The following is a 21,178-nucleotide window of genomic DNA, read 5'->3' as shown; positions in this document are numbered from 1 at the left end:
TTCGCAGTGGTGTGTTGCTGCCCTGATTCTGCAAAACTCCCGCAGGTGTTTGAGCAGGCAGGTAGCCAGCCTACGAGGCAAGGATCTGGTTTTCTGGCTTAAGACCTCTTTGGTCAGGGTACTGGTTACTAGTGAAAGAAAGCAGCAGAAGACCTCGCAGGAGTTAAAGCAGAGTGCAGACAGCTGGAACAGGGATGTATGCTCTGGGGCTAAGGCCATCATCTCTTTTAAAAGAGAAATCTCCCAAACCTGCATCCCCATGGCTACTGACCGGGTGCCTCGGGCAGTAACAGGTGCTGGCATCCCACCTGCTCCCTCCCCTCTCTTGGGACTGGGTTTTTACCTGGCTGGGGTGGAAGCCGTCAACTGGTTCGATCAGCTGCCAGGGCTCACCTCCCATCTTGCGCCATTCCTCGGCCGCTGCAAATAACATAAGCAAAGAGGTTATCGCTGCTGAGCACGTAGGCGCTCGCCTGGAGAGGTACCCCCCCTCTTCCTCAAAGCACCACTGTATTTTTAAGCACATGACAACTCTGCATGAAGATTATGATAATTCATATAAAGTTGTCAGAGCCAATATTGTGTACAATCCCCTCTCCTCGGGGCAGTATTTAAGCCTTTATTGTTAATTTTTTTCTCTGTAGTATTTATGCAAGGAAGCGCTTTGAACATAAATGATCGTAAAACATTTCACTTTCCCTCACAACTGAGATAGATGCTGTAGCAAGTAAAGCTGTAAATTATTTAATACTGATTTAATACTTTTGCATTTCCCATTTTAGTTGCATCTTCAGCAGTGAAAAAAAAAAAAAAGAGATAAAGAAAACAGTGCTTTTTAGAGAAAGAGATGGTAGCACACTATTTGCATGGGCTGATATGTGCAGGAATAGACTGTCATTTTCAGTTACCTCTCTTCTGAGCAGTCTTTTTCAAGTCCAACAAAATAACCTTTTGAATTACATGAGCATGACATTTAATGCAAATGATGCTGTGCTGTAAACCCCAGAGCCATTAGACAAGTAAAAAGCTTTCTCTCTTCAAAAGGGCTGTGAAGTGATCAAACATGGGACTAGTGGCTATGGCATTAACAGACTGTAAATTCAATAATTTCTTCTATAATGACAGATTAAGAATTCTTAATAGCATTATGCAAGCATCCTGTCAGGAGGAAAATGTTCTCCATTCAAGCACCACCGTTTTGACGTAGACTCACTGCTGTTTGTTGAACCCTGGCTATTGTGTGAAAAAGCAATGTCTGGGTCCCCATACTAAATTTGAATTCATAGAAGGGTGATATTCCTGCTTTGACTATAGAAACCTACTTGAGATGCTTTAGTCAACACCGTAAGTAATCTGTTTCAAGACACAGGCACTAGATCATTGTTTCAAATTTGAATACGTTGGGCACAACACATATTCACCTTAGATTACACAACAGAACACACGTATAGATGCACAAATTGAATTTGCTTAACTCCTTACATATGATGCTGTACATTGAGTACAAGGCCATGTACTGTGTTTTACTTTATAGAGGGACTACTGTTCCCATGCCAGAAATAGCAGACGAATAAGTAAAATAGGTAAGGTTTATATCAAGATAGGTGAATCTAACCTGCAAAAATACTAGAACGGTTGAAAAAATACCCACCAAGTGAGTATGTCCAGAGTTTGTCTTAAAAGTGCCTACTGCCTAGGCTAGAGCTTGCTCCCATCCAGACCAAGAAAAAGCCAAAACAAGCAATCCCTATTCCCCTATTTATTTCACTGTTTCCTAAAGAAACCACTACATTCTTCAGCCAAAGGCAACATCTGAGCTTGAATGTCCGTCTAAATCTAGAATAAACACTAGCATACTCAGATTTTACTCCAAGAAAGCTGGGAGCTGCTGTGTATATGTATGTCCAAGCCAGACTGAAATCGATGTACTCATCACAATGTGCAACCGCTGCTAAATATTTGATGTCTGGAGAGTTTAGGGGAGGATTTGTGCTCACTTCAGAAAGAGACCAGAAAAGTAGGTCAGCAGCCTTAGCTGGCTTTTGAGTACACTCACGAACTGACAGCTTTCCTGACGGCAAGCTCAAATTGTTGGCTCCAGAGCTGCAGGAAACTTTGCAAAGTGTCTTTCAGAGCTGATGTTTGTATGTGCATGTGTGATTTTGTTTACCTCATTTATTTAACGCGGTGTAATCAAGAACAGCAAATTATATTAAGATGTTTCTTTTCATGAAAGCAAATAAATTACCTAAAGTTAGTCATTTAACTTATTAAAGTGATTTGCCTACCCAGCAGGTAGTTTGTTCCAAATCCTAGTGACTTGTTAAATATTAAGTATCTGAGGCAAAAACAGCAGAGAGACTTGGACAGCCTGAAACCCTGTGCTACAACACCAAACTTGACAGTTGAGGCCACCTTTCTGAGACAAAGTTTTGGCCAGAAAGACTCCATCTCCCGTCCTTCTTTCTTTACCTCCTCCTCCATATAGTCTGCATGGGACCCAGAACCAGCTTCCTGAATTGGGTCATGTAGTATAAAATAAGTTTGTGAATTTTGATAAGATTTGGCTACAAAATGAGATTTGTACAATTGTCTTAGGTGCCTTGGCAGCTTCATGCTTTCAAGGACAGCCAGGCAGTAATGGGGAGAGGTGTTAGAGATGTACATTTTGAAGTAGCCAGGGTGATTCTGTCCCTTCTTGGCTGTGATTTTAGCTGTCTGCATGCTGTCATTTAAAATAGAGTCCTCAGGCAAAATTTTTCAAGAAGGACCAACATGGAATCATCTATGTGAATATATAAACGAGGAAATGCAGATCAGGTTTTTTTTCCCATTATTATATACTATGTTTTTAATGTAAAAATTCATGCTATTGGGGAGGGCCCCCGGGTGGCCAGGGCTGGAGCTCCTGCACCATGAAAGGAGGCTGAGGGACAGGGATGGTTCACGCTGGGGAAGATCCTACAGGGAGGCGATGAGGACAGGGACGGTCTCTTCACAGCAGTGCACAGTGGGAGGGGGAGAGACAACGGGCATAAATTGAAACATGTGAGGTTCAGGCTGGATACAGGGAAAAAGCTGTTTTCCTACCTTCCCATCACTATCTAACTACTTGAATATGTTGTCCACCTCAATTGGTGGACAAGGATCAAAACGCTGATCCTTTTTTTAAAAAGAGAGCACGAGTGTGTTTCTGCTTGTGACAGAACTGAGCTGATGCTGGGTGATCCCTCAAGCTGGACCCATGCATATCTCATGAGGGAAGCAGAGCTGAGGGGGTCCAGGGACAGGCATCTGTCCTCAGCCTCATAAGGACACCATCCACTCACGAGCATGGTAAGGAGGAAAAGTTTCTGGTTCTTTTATTTTTTTCAAGTGTCAGTTGAGGAAGGAAGTGATTTAGGTAATGCGCTCATCTACTGTCACTTAAGATCACAGCAGGATGAGTTTCGTAAGCTCTTCAAGTCAAAAGTTACAACTGTACGTAGGTGCTTAAGGAAGCATAGGAAATAAGCCAGTTCTTCCTGGGAGAGGCTCTTCTACTTTTGAAACCAGTGAATTAAGAGAGGGTGGTTGTGTTATTCAGGCAGGAAAACTGTCTGACAAAAGTTCTCCTTCCTGAGGCACTGCTCATCCCAGGGGAGGCAATATGAAGCCTGGTCAGTGATATAGTACACTACAGCTCATGGAGACCACCTTCACTGCAGATATGCCATCTCCAGTCTAGATGACCCGCTACAAAAGCAATGATCAAAAATAGAACCAAATCTTATGGACTGAGATAGGTTTGAGTGGTTTTGGTTTTTTTGTTTGTTTTTTTTTTTTAATCAGCCTGAGAGGCTGTAGGGGACAAGTAAGAGGCATTTTTAGCAGAGGCTCATCTGCTGTTGCTGTCGCCTCACCACCGACACCCCCTGCCACCCAAGTGCAAATGGCCAGTGTGCTGCACACTGGGGTTGTGGGTGCTGGCAGCCAGGATCAGCGGGGAGGCTGTGGTCCCCAGGCTGATGCTGGGGTCTTGTCTTGACAGAGGTCCACGGTTACCCCAACTAGGGAAGCTGGGAGATGTCATTAAGAGTCCCCCATTGGCCCCAGCCCTGACAGTAGGGTCACCTAGCCTGGCTGGCTTTGCTGCACTTCTCCCATTACAGAGTTAAAACATGAGGAGCATATTAGCAGCCCAGCACTTGACTAAATGCTTCGTGAGAAAGAAAAAAAAGCAACTTACTTTGTCTCAGTGGGAAATCCATATAGAAAACATCAAAGTTGGTGAATTTCTCAGATCTCGCTATTTCTTTCAGGACATTGGAAAGTTGTAAAGCTCTCTGCAAAAAATAAGCAATTTAATGATGATTCATTGCTACTCACGCTGCTTTGCATGGATTCAGCTTTTGTCACCGATGCGTGGTCAGGAATTTGAAAGCTAATGTTGCCATTTTAGCTGTGGGAAAGGAGGTGAGATGGGGTTCTTCATCCTAACATAGACTTGCAGGAGCACCACCAGCCTTTGGGCTCCCCAGCTCCCCATGCATCACTGCAGGTTGCACTGAGGCCTCAGCTGATGCCGTAAGTTTAATACAGCATATAGTTATTTTACTGGAGAACTCTTCTAGTAGTGTCTCTATGCCTATATAAATATTGCGAATTTCTTGGTTTTGGAGACCTCTTGATGAGTGGCAGCCCAGTCACTTCCATTCCTCTTAAAGAAAACTGAAACTTTTTGTACAATAAAAATGTTCTCTCTCCCATTATCTTTCCTGCTACTGTGTTGTGGGTGCTAATGCTTATCTAGCCAGACCAAATTCTGCTCTTACTTTCAGCAGAGTAAATTACCTCCATTGAGCGTCTACCTAACTGATATATCCAGTGTGATTTCTACAGCTGTAACAGAGATCAGGATCTCCTAAATATTTAAATTGTGCAGTTTGGATAATAACATAGACAATTAGTTTCAGACAGGGGCTCAGAAAGAAGATTAATTCATACCCTGCAGACATATGAGTTGTTCATGGACGGAAGTTACATGTACTATATGTTCTCTGGTTTTGGTAGGAATACATAAGCTGCATTCCTGCAAAGATTTAGGGGTGTGCTTAATTGCCTTCTCTGAAGTCAAGAGGGACAGGACATAAAATGAAACACGTATGTAAGCCTTGGTGAAATTAAGGCCGTATATTTTGTTTAGTGAATGCAAACATTAATACAACTATACACAGAGATGATACCTTTGATGATATTTGTTTATTGGCTCTTTTATGTGGCTGCAGGGTGTTGCTGGGATAAAAAATCAGCTTGTATCGTAAGGGAGTAAGTGCTGATATTATGTGACATTCACTTCTGCAGCCAGATTTTTAGGGTGAGCTTTAATACATCGCTGTTCTGTCTGTTTCCATTCCTGCACTGAGCCTGGATGCTCCTTGGTCACACCATCTGGTGATTAAATCCACAGAAATGTGTCTGAGGAAGATTAGCACAAGTCCCAAATGATGACAGGGTAAGGCTCTTGCTCTCAGGGCCTGCTCCCACTGCCAGCGATATCTGTGCAGTTGGCTTTTCATACTCACAGCTACACGATTCACAAGACTTTTCTTTCTTATCAGGTATGTTTTCTCCTTAAAGACCATGAACCTGAAGAGTTTTGGCTCGGGCAGAGCACATCCCTTGAGAATAAATCTGGACAGCTGAGAGGTTGGAAAGGGAATACGTTTATGAATGCCTTAACTTAACCATGCTGCCTCCCAGAGCCTGAGAGGCATTTGAAAGGATGGGTATGGATGTTTCCGTATCTCCCTGCCTTTGGAAGAAAAAAGTGAGCTGTCATCTTGCCTTTGAGACATTAGGCTTATATCCTCAGACACAGGGACAAACTGGGAGAGCATCTGTGCAAGAGGGCGGTCCCATTGCAGCCTTACTGAGACTTACCTCCGAGGTCAAATTCCTGAGCGTCTCGTTGGGGGTCAGCCAGCCGCTGCAGGGGCTCACCTGGGCAGGCACAGGGAGTGGGTCTTTAGCAGCAGGCCGAGAGGAAATGGGGGGCTCATACGCTACAGCCAGAGACCTTACCTGGAGGCAGTCGAGGAAAGAATAAAGTTGACTGTACGTGACGTCCCTGTTCAGCTGCCCTGCAAAGCACAGAGAGGGAAACTTCATGTGCCTGATGGCCAAATGTAACTTCATTTTGCAGCTCTCTGCGTTTGCATGCATTAGACCCCTCAGTGAGGAAGAAGCACCTCGGGAGCTCCAATCCCTTCTCTCAAGTCACCCTCCCATCCCCAGAGATGGGGTGCAAAAGAGGTGGCACCGATGCATCCTTCCCACTAAGGTGCCCGCGTCCCTACAACATGCAGTGCTACTATTGCTTCTCCCATATCCCTCTCCAGCCTTTCACGGGTGATTCGTCTTGCACGCGGGTTTAGTCATCACAGCCTGCGCCAATCTCTGAAGTACGCGACTGATATTTTATCCATTAACGTTTCTGTCATCCGCCCAAACAAATGCAGGGCTTGCAAAGCTGAAGGGAAGATTGAAGGTGCCTGTATATACCCTGAGTTTTGCATTTACCTTGGAGATGTTAACCTTAAAAGGGAGGAACAATTTTGCTGTCACAGAGGGAAGTGGATATGCTTGTGTGGGTGAGAAAATCCAAGCACCAAGTTAAACATCTAGCTGACATTCCCTAAAACTCACTGCGCTATGCAATAGCCCGGCTTGCTGAGAAAATTACACATTTTCTTGACCTTTTTTCTTCTTTGGTAGATACAACTAAGATGGAAATTAAATGGTCACTCAGTTCTCTGAGCTTGTAGCACAATGATCATCCCATCAGGCTTTGTTATTTTTGCGGTGCTGATATGTATATTTTTTGTTCTTGTTTCTGGAACTGCAAAGTATGATCTCTCCCAAGTGAAATGGGTTCCTCACATTGCTTTGCAGCATCTCCCTGATATAGATGGGATTCCTGCCTATCTCACAGCTGCCCATCACCCAGCAGCAGTATCAGCTGCCTGGGGAGCAAAAGGCGGTCACCTCAAAAATCTAGTGTCACTCCTGGATGTTGAGGAAATCCCAAACCCATGTAGCCTGAAAGCATTGGGCCCTGGGATGGGCTGTCAGGGGGACCAGGGTTTCGGCAGAAAGCCAGACTGACGTCTGATTGTGCCTGACTGGCATCCAAGTGGGGAAACCTGCTCGCAACCCCTTGGAGAATCTGCCAGAAGAGATCTCTTGCTGCAAAACATGCTGCTTAGGATTAATTGGGTCCCTCCAAGGGAAACCAGCCCCTCTGAAAAATTTCCAACTGATCCTATAGCTAATAATTCCTGATTTGGCTTGTGCCAAAAAATGCAACGTGCTGTCTCTGATAATTAGATACCCAGTGGAGGAACTATCCCTGTGATAAACACGTATTCAAGGAAAGAAATGTGTTTATGTGACAAAAAAAAAAAATCACAGGCTCCTTCTGCCCTGAAAGGGACAAGATCTTTCTTTTTTTTTTTTTTTTTTTTTTTTTTTTTTTTCTGTTTTCATAGGTAGTAGTATAGTATTTATTAGAGAAAAAATGTAACAAGGTATGAAGAATTGAAATGGAGACCTCAGACTTCCTGAGAAGAGGCAACGATTTTTGAGGGGTAAAATAACCTGTAGAAGGTAATGGAGAAGCTGTGGGGACACTGGCAGTGACTGGGGAACCCTGGGGAAAACACAGCACAGACTCTGCTGAAAGCTCCAATACCCAGTGGTTGACAAAATAATCTGAAGATGTAATCTACCGTTTTAATAATGTGATTTTGGACCAAGACACCTTGTTTCCACACCCACAGTATGTGTTGAGCCTGATTTGGAGCTGAGTGGGTCGGGCTGGATAGGGGTCAGCCCTCTCTCTGCCCTGTCCTGCGTTGGGGATGGTAAGCTGGCTCTTCTACTGCACAGCCAATATCTGTCTCATATTTCTCAGATCTCCTCCACTCTGTCAGATTTGCTTGAAATTGTCAACAGATTCATGAATTATTTAGGGAGAGAAGGCAACATGAGCAGGCAGATAACCAGGAGGAACCCCACAACATCTCATATTTACCTAGAGGATGGTATCTGTCATGCAGATTATCCCAGAGAAAGCGCCCATCTACCAGGCCTGTTAAAATCACATGGCTGCCATTTGGAAGATGGGAGTCCAGGTATCGCAGAGCTTGCACCACGTTGGAGAGCATTTCTTTGGGTGTAGTCATGTGAGCCAGTGTGTCACGGTTCCTGCAGAAGAAGAGGATGCCAACAGGACATTGTGTCAGGTGATACTGTGCCCCAAAAAAGGCACCTGGAACATCAGCATTTTCTTCTTTGCTGCTCTTCCACAATAAGCTAGCTAAATAAAACCTTATAAAAATGATGCTATGTATGTGTTTTAGTGTCTCATTCTTATTGCAAAAATATAGAAACCTCCCTCAGTGTAACCCTTCTCTCTGCTAAAAACAGACATATGCATCCTTTTTTTATAGCATGGCCTCTTGTAGGTCAAACCTGGTGGGAGGCTAAACATCACACAGCTGCTCGCTTGCTTCCTCCCTGCCCTCAATGAGACAGAGGAAGAGAAAAGGAAGAATAAAAGCAAGAAATCTTGGGGGTTAAGAATTTTTTAAAAAGTTATTATTCAATAAGCAAAGCAGTAGAAGAAGAAAGCAAGCAAAAGAAGTAATGTAAAGGCAATCACTCACCACATCCCATGGGTAGACTGATGCCCAGCCAGTTCCTGAGCAAAAGATTGCTAACGCCCCCACTGAAATTCCCTTCTCTCCCTTTTCATTGCTGGGCATGACTTTACATGGCATGGACTATCTCTTCGGTCAGTTTGGGTCATCTGCTTGGTTGTGTCCCCTCCCATGCTCTTGTGTACCCCCAATCTATTCACTGAGGGAGGTAGAGTGAGAAACAGAGAAGGCCCCAATGCTGTGCAAACTCTGCCACAGCTAAAACTTTTGTTTTGGTTAAAAATTAAAAACACGGCACCATAGGAGCTGCTATTAAGAAAATTAACCCTATCCTAGCCAGGCCGAGCACTCCTTCATAAATATAAAAGTCTTAGCTCTCCTTTTGTCCCATAGTTTGCAAATTAGTTAATCTTTATTTACGGTGCAGAGAGGCAAATCAGAGCCATGCAGCACACTATGACCACACTGGTTTCCTGTAGTGTTGAAAATCCATGTAAAACTACTATGGTAGCCCTGACTCCTCCTATCTGCAGAGCATCTTAAGCCACTTGATATAAATCCAGAACCTTGCAGAGCTGTAGTTCTTAAAAGGCCGTGCTGCTTTTGGTCACTGCAAAGACACTGCCCTTGGTCTATTTATCAAACTCCAGTCTGCGACTGACATTCAACTGATTTGGTGTCTATCTCAAGGTTCAGTAGGAAAAGGATCCGTTGCCCTAAGGGGGTGCAGGGTGCTGCTGCACCTGGTAAGAGCCTCCATGGTTCAGCTCTGAATCAGGGGGAAACGGTGCTGCTCCACACACATGGCTTCAGGGTGTGGGATGCCCTACAAATGGGTGAAAGGAGGGTTTCCTTTCCCATGGGTTGCTGCACGTAGCTTACATTCAGCATGCTCTTTGATTATGCCAGGTAGAAGTATCTAAAATAGCTTTGTCTCTCACATGTCCTGTGCCTCTTACTACAGCTCTCCAGGAGGGCAGGAGACCAGCAATGGGTCTGGACAAACGTAGGATACTGGAGGGAGGAGGGGGAGGCTGGATGGAGGAGGTATTTAAGATAAAATAGTCCTCAGATATGTTCATTAGGGTACAGGAGCGGTGTCAGTGTCCCACATCAACTGAACATCCATGTTTTGTAGCTCACTGGCAGGCCTGAACTTCTTCAAGCCAGAGTCCCAGGCTCAAGTTTATCCTTCCCCTCTTGCATTTAGCTGTAAATGCTGCAGGGGAGGGGGAAATAAAATCCTGAAGCGGAAATAAATTTCAGCTTATATAAGAAAAACAAACAAGCAAAACCACCCCAGGCTGCCTAGGGAACACTGCTCTAGTTATGTTATTAAAACAAGCACTTTATTCCAGATAAAGCGTTCACCTGCTTTCCCCCTTGAGAGCTATTGCCAAGCTCTCATGGTGCACATGGCCATGAGCAAGTGGGTGAACACAGCACCGAGGAGGCTGCCCCAATCCACGGGTCTCTGGCACAGGGGACACCCCAGCTCTGTGAAGGCCCCCCTCTGGCAATGCCTGGGAGGCAGAGCAGCGCCAGCTCTGGGGAAAAGCCTCCCATTGTCCAGAGATGTCCCATTGTCCTCTCTCAGAGCAGGAGATATATGTTTGCAACATAACCTCTTAAAAGAGCCCCAGAAATAACAGCAAGACCACCACAGCTGGGATTTGGAGCACATCAACTTGTGCGGCCATGCATGGCGTGGACCACGCACCGTGGGAAGCAGGGTCTCATGCCAGTGTTGGTCCTGCCTTGGTGGTGCAGCTCAGCTGGACCAAGGGTTTCAGAGACAAATCCGCTGAGGAGCTGATCTCATTGCTCAAGAAGAAAGACAGGTGATGTCCTTCCAAGTAGTGTATAAGGTTGCATTATCCTCCATGCTTACTGTTTTAGTGGTTCTCACATTTTCTCCTTGTGGGCTTGCAGGGAAGCCATCAGCTTAGCAGCCAGAAGGCTCATCCAGGTCCTTTCCTTAGGAAAGTCCTTTAATCTCTTTTATTGCTTCTCAGGGGTAAAAGAAGGGCAAACTTGATGATTTCAGTGCCCAGTGAGCTGCTGGGGAATCAGGTAGGATTTCTTGTCAGTGAACATTGTAGAAGCAGGAGCTTTCAAAAGCTTTGCTACTCTGTCTTGAGGCATTAGAAATGTTTCTTCTTGGGTGGGGGGTAGTGTGCTGAATCCTGTGCAGGAGAACCGCATTCCCTAGCAAGGATTTGGGATTCTTCAGTGGGCTGTGTTTTGCACACAAATTAATAATTAGACGAGTTCCCTGGGCTCAGAAATTTATCTTAATGCAGTATGTGCTGCTGAAGTGTTTGAGACTTTCTGATTAGGGATAACTGAAAAACAGAGTTAAGATTCAGGCTTATCCTTGTGACAGCCACCCAAGCAAGGTACTTTTGAGATAAGACTGTGGGTTTTGCCCTTAAATTACTTCATTTAGCCTACAGGTGTTGCAGCACTTGGTTTCAAAATACTGCTCTGATGTAAGGCCTCTACTGCAAGTAAACACATCAGTGTGAGCCAAAATTAATATGACATTCAGAACTCCACTTTCTCTTGTCATTTTTCGCTGAAGTCATGCAGATATTTCAGTGCATTTTTTCACGTTTCCTTTCTGTTCCAGGCTGTGAAATTAAAGCTGACCGAGAAGCAAGTGATCTTGTAGGCACGTTTGTTTTGGGCTCTGTCATAAGGACTTCAAGGTGCCTGGGTGAGCACTGGGGGACGTTGTGGTAGCCTCACACAGTGCCCCTGTCAGGCAGCAGCCAGTGATAGCCTCTGCCCACCCGGGACCTCTGGAAGCTGATGTTGCCATGGTTCACTGAATCCTAACTTAGCCAATGTAGTTAGTGGATGTTAATGTTAGGATTCTTGATCCATTGGATCTGGGTATTTTAGGGAGCACACCCTGCCCCCCTACAAAACACAAATGCACAGTAATATCCTTGGATGTGCACCTAGCTCCTGGATGTCCTAACTCCATATGTACCCTAGCTGTGTACACATATTTATAACACAGAGGGACCAGACAGAATCACAGAATCACAGAATCATTCAGGTTGGAAAAGACCCTTGGGATCATCGAGTCCAACCCTCAGCCCGACTCTACAAAGTTCTCCCCTACACCGTAGCCCCCAACATCTCATCCAAACGACCCTTAAACACCTCCAGGGATGGTGACTCCACCTCCTCCCTGGGCAGCCTATTCCACTGACCACTTTTTCCATGACAAAATTTTTCCTAATGTCCAGTCTAAACCTCCCCTGTTGCAGTTTAAAGCCTTGTGCAAACTGTGCAAAGTTTTTCCAGCTCTCTGCCACAGAGACCTCATCCAGTCCCTTATAACAAGGTCTGACATAGTCCGAACACAGCTCTCCACCCTCCTTCTGCACAGAGTTCGTGAGCCTGGCCTGCCGCATCCTGCAGGGCAGCAATTCCCCTCTCCTCATGACCCCAAACCAAATAAATATGCCCCCAGCAAATGTGTCAGCCATATATCTGCTTTCCAGCCACATGCTGCTACATGCCCAGGGTTTGAGCCCCTGGCATACAGGGCCAGCTGGTGGGCGAGCACACCCTATGCACAAACTCACGCATGCCACGTGCATGTACACGCAGTGCTGGATCCTCAATGCAGGAGTTCAGCTCCAGCTTGCTACAAAGGGGTAGTATACCTGGGATGTGAGGGCTAGAGGTGTTGCACACTCACATACTATTTTTAGGGCCAGAGGGGTGCAGCAGCACTTTGGTGATGGGAGCCTTACTGTAAAGGAGCATTATGCTCTTATTGGTGCTGGTGTTGCTTTGAACAAGTGCTCTTCCCAGTGGCCTTCAGCTTACCCCGCTTTGCTGCTGTCACCTTCCTGTTTGTTGCAGTTGCCATAGCTGCAAAGCTAGGAGAGAGAAGCTGGATAAATGGTGCCTTACCACAAACGCGACTAATGCATGCAATAATTGTACAGCATTTGAGACTGCTGGTGCTCATTATTTTCTTGTCTGATTTTTTTTTGTTCCAGGTCTCTGTGTCCCACACTGTGTCCCACATTTACACCTCAGTGGGCTGAGAAATACCATTGCCATCTGTCTTTATTTTTCTAACCCCCCTGTTTGGACACCACAGTGTGGAGACTACTGGGAGTGTGCAACACAGGCTGCCAATTTCATTATCTTTCTCCTCTACAAACATCCATATTACTCATTGCCCTTCATGGGATGAAATACTGACATTTTAACAATGCTTTGGCTAAGAACTGTGTCTCCGGTCTCGGCACGCTGCTCTCCTTTGAAGGTAAAACACAGGATAAGGCCAGAAAGGCTCTATTACTGCTGTTTAAAGCTGTCCTTGAAGAGATTTTTATTTGTCAAGCCCTAGTTTTGAAGTCAAGCCCATCGGATGCTCCACATCCTCCATAACCTCTGTGGGTACATCAGAGCCAAGGCAGATATACACAGTGACCGGACACTGAAAAAATCTCTCCCCTCTGTACATCCCACTCGATGGAAACAGCATGGAAACAGCATGTTACTACAGAAGCTGCAGCATCTTTCCTTGCTGGAGTCACAGGGTTCACTACAGCCTGATAGCCTCTTTTGATGCTGCAAATGTTTTGGAAGAAAACAGACAGTAGAGAGAATTTGAGCAGACAAAAGTGTCTCTGCCAGGTAGTGGACACTGGCATAAAAAGACAGCAGAGTTTCAAGTAATAAATACTGGTTTAGAACATATAAATGGGTGAGGCAAGGCCAAAATGGTTTAAATTTGTGGAAAATTTCTTTTTACTTCAGTCAAGAATAGAAATCAGTGTTAGAGATAGGGGAAGTGAAAGGAATAACCTGCAAAATGAGGAATAAAACAAAGGAAAAAGAGGTGCTTTTAGCAAAGCCAGTGAAACAGCAGAATTGAAATACGTACACAACAGAGCCTGGGCCGAGCCTGGGAGAAGACACCTCAAAAGTCTCTGTGACAGGAGCCACAAACTTCAGCGAGGGCACTATTTGGCAGGGCGGGGCAGGGGGGGAAGGGGTCATCATCCTGGGGGTGGTTGTAATGATACCTTCATAAATTTCACAATAAACAGATGCCCAGGACAGTCTTGTCAACAAGTACCAGGAGGTCTGTGATCGCTTTTCCTGCTCAGTACAAGCGTGGTGGCGTTACTTTTGAGGACTTGTGTGTCCTTCCCCTAACAGGAGGGTGTGTTGAGGGCAGATTTGGCAGTTCTGGGCAGGGGCGCAGAGAGCCTGAGCACCAGAGGGAGATGCCAAGGGTGAAGGTTTCATGGGAGGTTATTTCTGAATGCTGCCCACATGTGACCAGCAAGATGACGGTGCCAAGGAAGGACCTAAAAGGTGGCCCTTGTGGGGTCAGGTGCTACGGTGGCAAGGAAAGCCCTGCCTGGCCTCTGGCTGTCCCTGTCTGGAGCACAATACCCGATATGCAAAGTTTAAACCCAAGCATTTGCTGTTAAGCAAAGTTTTAGGTTACCAAAATCAGGATATATTAATAGCAAAGTCTGACAGCCTGTGTAATAGCTCCAATTTCATTACACAACCTTCAGGTGAGACTTTTCAAAAGCTTCGGAACAGGGCTTAGCTGAGCGTGCGCCATTTATTAAAATGAGTATTTTGAGAGTGTCCACATAAGTCAGGTTTATTTCTTCCACTTAAAAGAAAACCTGAAGATACATCATGGTGAAAATAACATTACAGTAACAACAGCATTTGGATCACCTGCAAAACCAAAACTGCGGTGTGGATGTGCTCTGTATTGGCCTGGTTGCAAGGTGTTTTCTGTCTTCCCGCTACTGGGAGGAAGGGAAGCATCCAACTAGTGACCTCTTGGTGTCCCTGCGACCATTGCTAATGGATAATGCCAGAACTATTAGTTTTGAAAGCTTCTGTTCATTCTCCTGCTGAGCTTATGACGTGAGTAAAGCCAGAAAGACAAAACACCTCGTCAGGAGAGCACAGCAAAGACCGCAGGCAGCGTGCAGCAGAGGCAGGGTGAAAATAGACCTCGACAGGGGACTACATTGGCATTCTTCAGAAAAGGTAAACTAGTCACACTCTCCCTACTGACAGGAGGTGACACACTGGGTAAGACGGATATACACGCTTTAAAAATCTTTTTTTCCCCCTCCTGTTGTTATACTTCATTTCATCTGCTAAGTTAGACATACCATCGGTCACTTTATCACCAGCTTGTAAAAGCAAATAAGAAACACAAGCTCTGATTGAGGACTGGTAGGTGGCTATGACAGACACAGGTAAGGCAGCAACCAGTATTTTCAGCAGAAAAATAAGAATGAAGCACAGACAAATAGCAAAGAAAAATGCCATCGTGGGGAAGCGCAAAGCAATGAGACATAAATGTCCAAGCAGCCAGCAGTATTCTAAAGAAGTCAAATTTATGACAATATAAATGTTAATTTGCTTTACACCTTACCCATTGCAGACATCGTTTCCAATTGTAGCATAGACAACTATGGCTGGATTGTCCAACAGCTGGTTTCTGGCTAAGCTAAAAGATAAATACACAGATATATTAATGGAAAATATGTTCTCAGTGTCTGAATCACACACCATGCTTGCATGAGATCACATTTGGAAATAGCCTGTTTAGATTTGGTCGATGCTCAGACGACTACGCCTCTACGTTTGGGAAAGGCCTTTTTGTTGTTGTTGATGTTTTGTTGGTTTTTTTTTTTAATAGTTTTATATTTTAGTAAAGTTTCTTAAATATAGGGGTTTTTGCTTCTCCCTTTTGTCCCTCACGGACTTGTCTTTTTCACTGTTTTTTCTGCTGGCTTTCTATCTTCTTCATATTACTCAGAAGCCAAATCAAGCCGTTTCATTTTGGGGCAAAGACATAAATCAAGATGGGAAGTTTTTAATCAAAGATGGGAGAGGAATACTATGTTTGGCTGACAAGTAAGTTTATGTGTAAGATTAGGCTCAAGATCAAATCAGGATGTGGTTTGAAGTTCAGTGCTAAAGGTTTAGCAAGGATTCTTACTACTTTTTCCGGAGCTAAGAACAATCAATCCCTATAAAACTGTATGAGCATCAAGCAAACGAAATTAAACCCAACTGCCCCACAGACCATCCAAATTAATCTGAAAAGGAGAGTTGCTGCCTCTCACTATCCAATAGATACTCAGTCATACCCATATGGAGATAACACAGTGGACCTGCTCGTGTTTATATCTACACTGCTACAAACTGAGAGTAATGAAGTTAGGGGGACACAAAGCACAGATTTAAGGAAAGGCTTAGTCCTTTCCCTAAAAGCACTGGAAATGCCCCACTAGCTTAACTGGGCCAAGATCCAGGGCCTGGAGATTGTGACATCCACACTTTAAAACAGTTTTTCTTCTGCTGGTGTTTATAGCAGAGAAGAAATAGCCAGCACTTCAGAGCACAGTGGCCAAGGGAAGCTGTGCTTTTTAGGACTCTTGTGGATAATACTTTCCTTGCAGTGCTTTGTTTGCTTCTTTCAAAGAAGTAGGCTTCTCCAGCAAGGCTTCTGTACCCCTAGTCAGCATTTGAATCCCATTAAACACTCACCTTTTTATTAAGTAGAGGAGGTTTCCTGAAGAACCACCTGATCACAAGCAGTGGGAATAAGAGAAATAGTACAACATCATTATAGTGACAAACAAAATGAATCATAAAACCCAACTTCATTGCATATTTCCAAGAATGTAGAATCATTAAAACCAAAAATGGAACAACAAGTAATCTCTGTAACCTTTTTGGGTGCCAGCATTAGGAAGTAAAGCTATATCCAGGGACCTGCTGCTTCTTACCTGAGTCCCACACTTCAGACTGTAGAAAATCAAATACTTTTAAGTGCTGGGTTGTTTGGATCTGGCTTTTAATCCAGATCTGGCAGCTTCTTCCCATCTGTTGAACATAGTAGTCTCTTGTAAACCAGCCAACCTGACTTGTCAACAGTTGATCTGCTTTTAACTTTCCCTATAAATTGCAAAGGGAACTGTTCTCACTCTTCTGAGAGAGTAAGTGTCTCACAGCTATACCACATTGGGATTGATTTAGGTCCTAAACATAGGCACCAAGTGCCATTTTTGATATCCCAGAGTATTCAAGACACCTGCAGCAGGGCTGGCAGATACAACACAGGATGCCTGAGAGATTGTGCACTTCTGGAGAGGCAGCTGGAGGTGGGAAAGATGCTGTAAAGTATCTTAAATAGCACTTGACAGCAGCGTTTGGGCGTCTGCATTGCTCTCCCCACGAGTGGCAGACTTATGAAAAATAGTATTAGGCCAGCTGCACCCCTCCCAAGAAGCCCTGCATTTCAGTGGCAATTCACCCAAATGGTTGGATGCAAATCTCCTCCTCCTCCAGGAGGAGAGCTAACTACACCTAAGCATCTGTGAGTGTCTATAATCTTTCATTTATGTCTTGAATGAGAAAAGCATTCCCAGTGAGGAAAGCTTTTATGCATAAAACTTACTAGCAGGTCTCTAAAGGCTATGCATATATATCCCAGCTATCCACAGTGCACAAATCAAACTCCATCACCTGCAGTGCAAGAGTGATAGCAAACGAGGATCCAAAAAAAGGCTTTATGCTTTGTTCAATGGACTGTGATTGCAAGAAGCTCACCTCACAGCAACATACAGAAACATAAACTTCAGAGAAGCAGGCCCTGCAGGTTGTACTTCTTTTTATTTTGTAGTATTTTCACTCTCTCCTCTTTTCTTGTTCCTTCTCCTCTTGCATTACATTCCCTCTACTCTTTGCTCAGCTCTTCCCTGGTCTCTCTGTTCTCCTCTTTTCTGCACTGTGCCTCTGAAGCTTGCTTTGAGGAGCAAATCCTGTCCTCCCCTCAGCTCCTGGGGGGAAACTTCGGACAGAACATCATTAAATCCCTGCTGGATTGGTATAGGGGAAAGATCTAAGAGGAAAACCCCTAAGGCAGCCATAATACACTTGCATTTTAATAGTGGTGCCTTTGTTATTATCACTCACAGTGATGCCAACTGTATTTATCAAGGAATCCTTTATGTTTTAAATAATCCAGTTCTTCCAAGCTAAAAATTAATGTATCTCTCTGCTGCTTCTCTCCTGAGGGTTGCTGGTCCATTCAAAATCCAGCCCGTCTATCAAGAAGCTCTTTTCAACAGAATAAGAGCCCCACAAAATCCTTAGAAGTATGGCTTGGAATATAACTACCACAACTTGATTTTTTTTTCTGATTAATAGCCCTTTTTTCAGCTAGAGTTCAACACCCCTCTGTTAAGCCATTCTGCTGCATGACTCCCCAGACTGGGGCTGGAGTTCAAGCACAAATAAACTATTGGGATCTCTAGAATTTAAAAACATATTTACAGAAAGTAAAGCTGTTCTTGGATATGTATTACCTCCACAAGTGTATGTAGTTATAAGCAGCTCCATGGAAAGCATTAGCACAGTTACAAATCAAATAAAAACATCAAGAAAATGAAGGAGTTTTTAGAGAACTGTTTTCATGGGTAAACTGAGCCTTCAAGGAAGTTTTTGGGATACTAGATGAAATCTGTGATTAAAACATTAAAGAGAGAAAAAAAGAAGTGGCAGAACAGTTACCCTTATACTGTTGAATGTCCTGGCAGCTAATCCTGGATCTCTCCTGACCCTCTCTATTGCTTTCCAAACATTTTCAGACCAGTGGATATTTTTAGTTTTGGTGAGGAGACAGGGTTAGGTTTGCTTCTGCTTGTGAGCAACGCTAAATTTCATAAACCTTGAAATATCTGAGCTGCACTTCTTGATTTTCTTGCTCCTAGACCTTGTGTGGCTGACATGGAGCAGCACTAACAAGCACTGAAAGAACCTGGGTCCAGATAGCACCAAAAGTGCTGCATGGACAAGAACAGCTTGTTGACTTGCAGTCTTCTGCTTCCTTATGCTGTAAAAGTAATTGGAACTATAAAGGTGCAAAGAAAAAAGTCTCTAGTTTTCCCCAAATGATCTCCAGGCGGACTAGGCTTCCCAAGACAGATGAAGGAAAAGAAAAAAAAATATTATTTCTAAACTGGTTTTGAAGTCAATGTGAGATATCTGGTGTTTGATGGCTCAGTGAGCCACAACATGTGTTAACAAGGCTTAATTTTTCTGGTCAAAGGCAAGAATCCTAAAGAGATAGATCAGACTACAAATGGCAAAGGAATATACAATACCCATGTCTTGAAATAGCATACATTATCCAAGTATCTCATAAAAACATGGATGACAATCGCCAAATTATTTAGAAATTCTGAGAGCACTCACTTTCCTTGTGTTTATCTAATGATTTTTTGGAATATTTTAGGAACTGATTTTACTACCAGGAAGCTTCTATCAAAACAAGGGATCTTCAATACATGCTCGAGAACATTTAGGAGAACTTCCTTACTCCACACATGAGCATTCATGCCTGGCTCTCACACCTGAGGTCCCACTCACCCAGTCAAAACCCAGAAATAGCACATGGCCTACAAACCTGAGACAAGCTGCTGGAAGGCAAGACACCAAAACCATATTGAAAAAAAATGAACCAATAAAAATTATCTGTAGAAAACTGTTCAGCAAGCCACTTCAATGGAGAACATTGGTTAGGTCTGCGAGCTGTTTGTTGTGCAACCACAAGCTGAAAGCAGTAACAGTGGCATAGAACAGACTTAACCTCTATGTCATATACCAAGCATCTTGTGGAGTGCCTGGTGAGCAAAGCTGGTCACCCAAACCGAACATCAGCAATTCTGATGTGAATATATTCATAGACCATAGATAACATACATGAAGAGCTGAGGGGCACTCTCCCTGGCCCACCCTACCCTGCAGCCAGTGGCAGAGGAGGGAAGGGCCCACCATCTCCAGGGGATAAGGGGCGATTTCGAGAAAGAGAAGGGAGAAATCCTGCTAACACGGAAGTTGGGGATGCTTTTCTCCAGGGTGAAGATGCATGTCCCAAGAAGAGAAATGGGGGAAAGTCCCTCTGTGCTGAGCTCTGACCAGCGCTGGCGCTTCTGCAGGAGGGCAGGAGACGAGCATTACTTTCAGTCCCTGTCTTGGTTTGCCATCCCTGGGCTCTGGCTCTCGGCTGCATGCCTACCCCATCAGAACCACACCTCTAACGTCCTGTCCTCTCATTGCATATATGTGGGGCTGTGAACATCATTTTCAGAGGCCAGCTTTTTGCTTTACTGACACTGAGAGCAGCCATTTAAATCCTCACATTTGGGGAAACCTTTAGGGCAAATGCGGAAATAAAACTGAACCTTCACAATGTGGTGTCAGTGCGATGATTAAGAGAAGATACCGAGGGATGATATCCCGGGATTTTTCCGTCTCTTGTAATTTTTCCCTTTCTAAAATTTCCTTCTCAATTTTTTTCAGAGTCTTTTGCCCTGACACAGGCTCACCTCCTTTTATACCCTGCAGGTGTCTTTAGCGTAAGTGGAAAGGAGATACATGAAATGGAGAGAAAAAGTAACAATGCACACAGTGAAAGGTTTTTTTTCTAAAAGTCTGTGAGGGAATTGGGAAAAATGAAAAGCAGAAGGTACAACCCCCATTAACATAAAGAGAGCAGAACAAGGTAATAAGGTATCAGGTACTGAGATGAACTGGATATAAATGAGAAGAACCATTGACACCTAGTCATCCATTGACCATGTAGTTTGGCCTTTTTTTAATTCTCTAACTAGAAAACACATCTGAGGGACTTAAGTAATGGGAGCCACCAACTCTAGTGCCCTGCAACTTACAGATGAGAAAGTCAGAAACACCCGACCCAGGACATCAAACACATTGTAAAACACTTGTGTGGAAGATCCAAAGCCTGAGAAGCACCACATGTGCCACAGGAAGAAGGAAGGTGTATAATAGGCATCACCAGTGGCACCGGTGGTGGCACCAGAAGGCAATTCTACCTGGTACGATCTCTCTCTGTCAGAGGTGGGGGGCTGGGGCAGACCATTTCTGATCCTAAATCTCACAGGAAATCCCAAGCATTTAACAAGTTTCTAAGTAGTACTAGGGGCAGCAGTGGTCCTTACTTGCAGCTGACATGTCTCATCTGTTGGAGAGGAAGAGCATCCCATAAAACCAAATTATCTATCCAAAGAGAATAAATTCTCCCAGGCTTCTGCAGCCAGTCTTGTGAAGCATGAAAATACTTAAATACAATAGAAACACAATGTGATAATCAGAATAATCAAGTATCTTTTAAACCTGCTGTTGGGGACATCACCTAACCCAACACACAAATGTTAACATCATAAACCTTAATTAAGGGAGATTACTGTCATCCCTTCACATCCCCTTTTACAAATTTAATCAAATTCTGTCATGAAACAACTTAGAGTTTCTTTTTTGGTCCCACTCCTTCATTTTGAGGGCTATTCTAGGTTTTCAATACTTGATAGTAACCTTTTTTTACATATGCTCTCCAAAGAGAGGTAGAACTGATGAAAACC

At 44.1% G+C, this 21,178-nt stretch overlaps 1 protein-coding gene across 1 annotated transcript in view; it reads right to left on the bottom strand.

Moving 5' to 3' along the window:
• The window catches only part of AOAH (acyloxyacyl hydrolase), an 81,291-nt gene that overhangs the window by 6,124 nt on the left and 53,989 nt on the right, over positions 1-21,178 (bottom strand). Inside the window, exons 15-21 of the mRNA XM_074898156.1 lie at positions 16,278-16,314; positions 15,157-15,231; positions 8,075-8,247; positions 6,064-6,122; positions 5,923-5,982; positions 4,229-4,325; positions 344-420 (exon numbers count right to left, since the gene is read on the bottom strand). Of these exons, the coding sequence (XP_074754257.1) occupies positions 344-420; positions 4,229-4,325; positions 5,923-5,982; positions 6,064-6,122; positions 8,075-8,247; positions 15,157-15,231; positions 16,278-16,314 (578 nt within the window). The remainder of the gene's footprint in view (positions 1-343; positions 421-4,228; positions 4,326-5,922; positions 5,983-6,063; positions 6,123-8,074; positions 8,248-15,156; positions 15,232-16,277; positions 16,315-21,178) is intronic.

Source organism: Athene noctua, chromosome 2 (assembly GCF_965140245.1).
Source record: "Athene noctua chromosome 2, bAthNoc1.hap1.1, whole genome shotgun sequence".
Taxonomy (NCBI): domain Eukaryota; kingdom Metazoa; phylum Chordata; class Aves; order Strigiformes; family Strigidae; genus Athene; species Athene noctua.
Note: the sequence above shows the minus strand (reverse complement) of the source record. Positions and strands in the feature narration are given on the sequence as shown.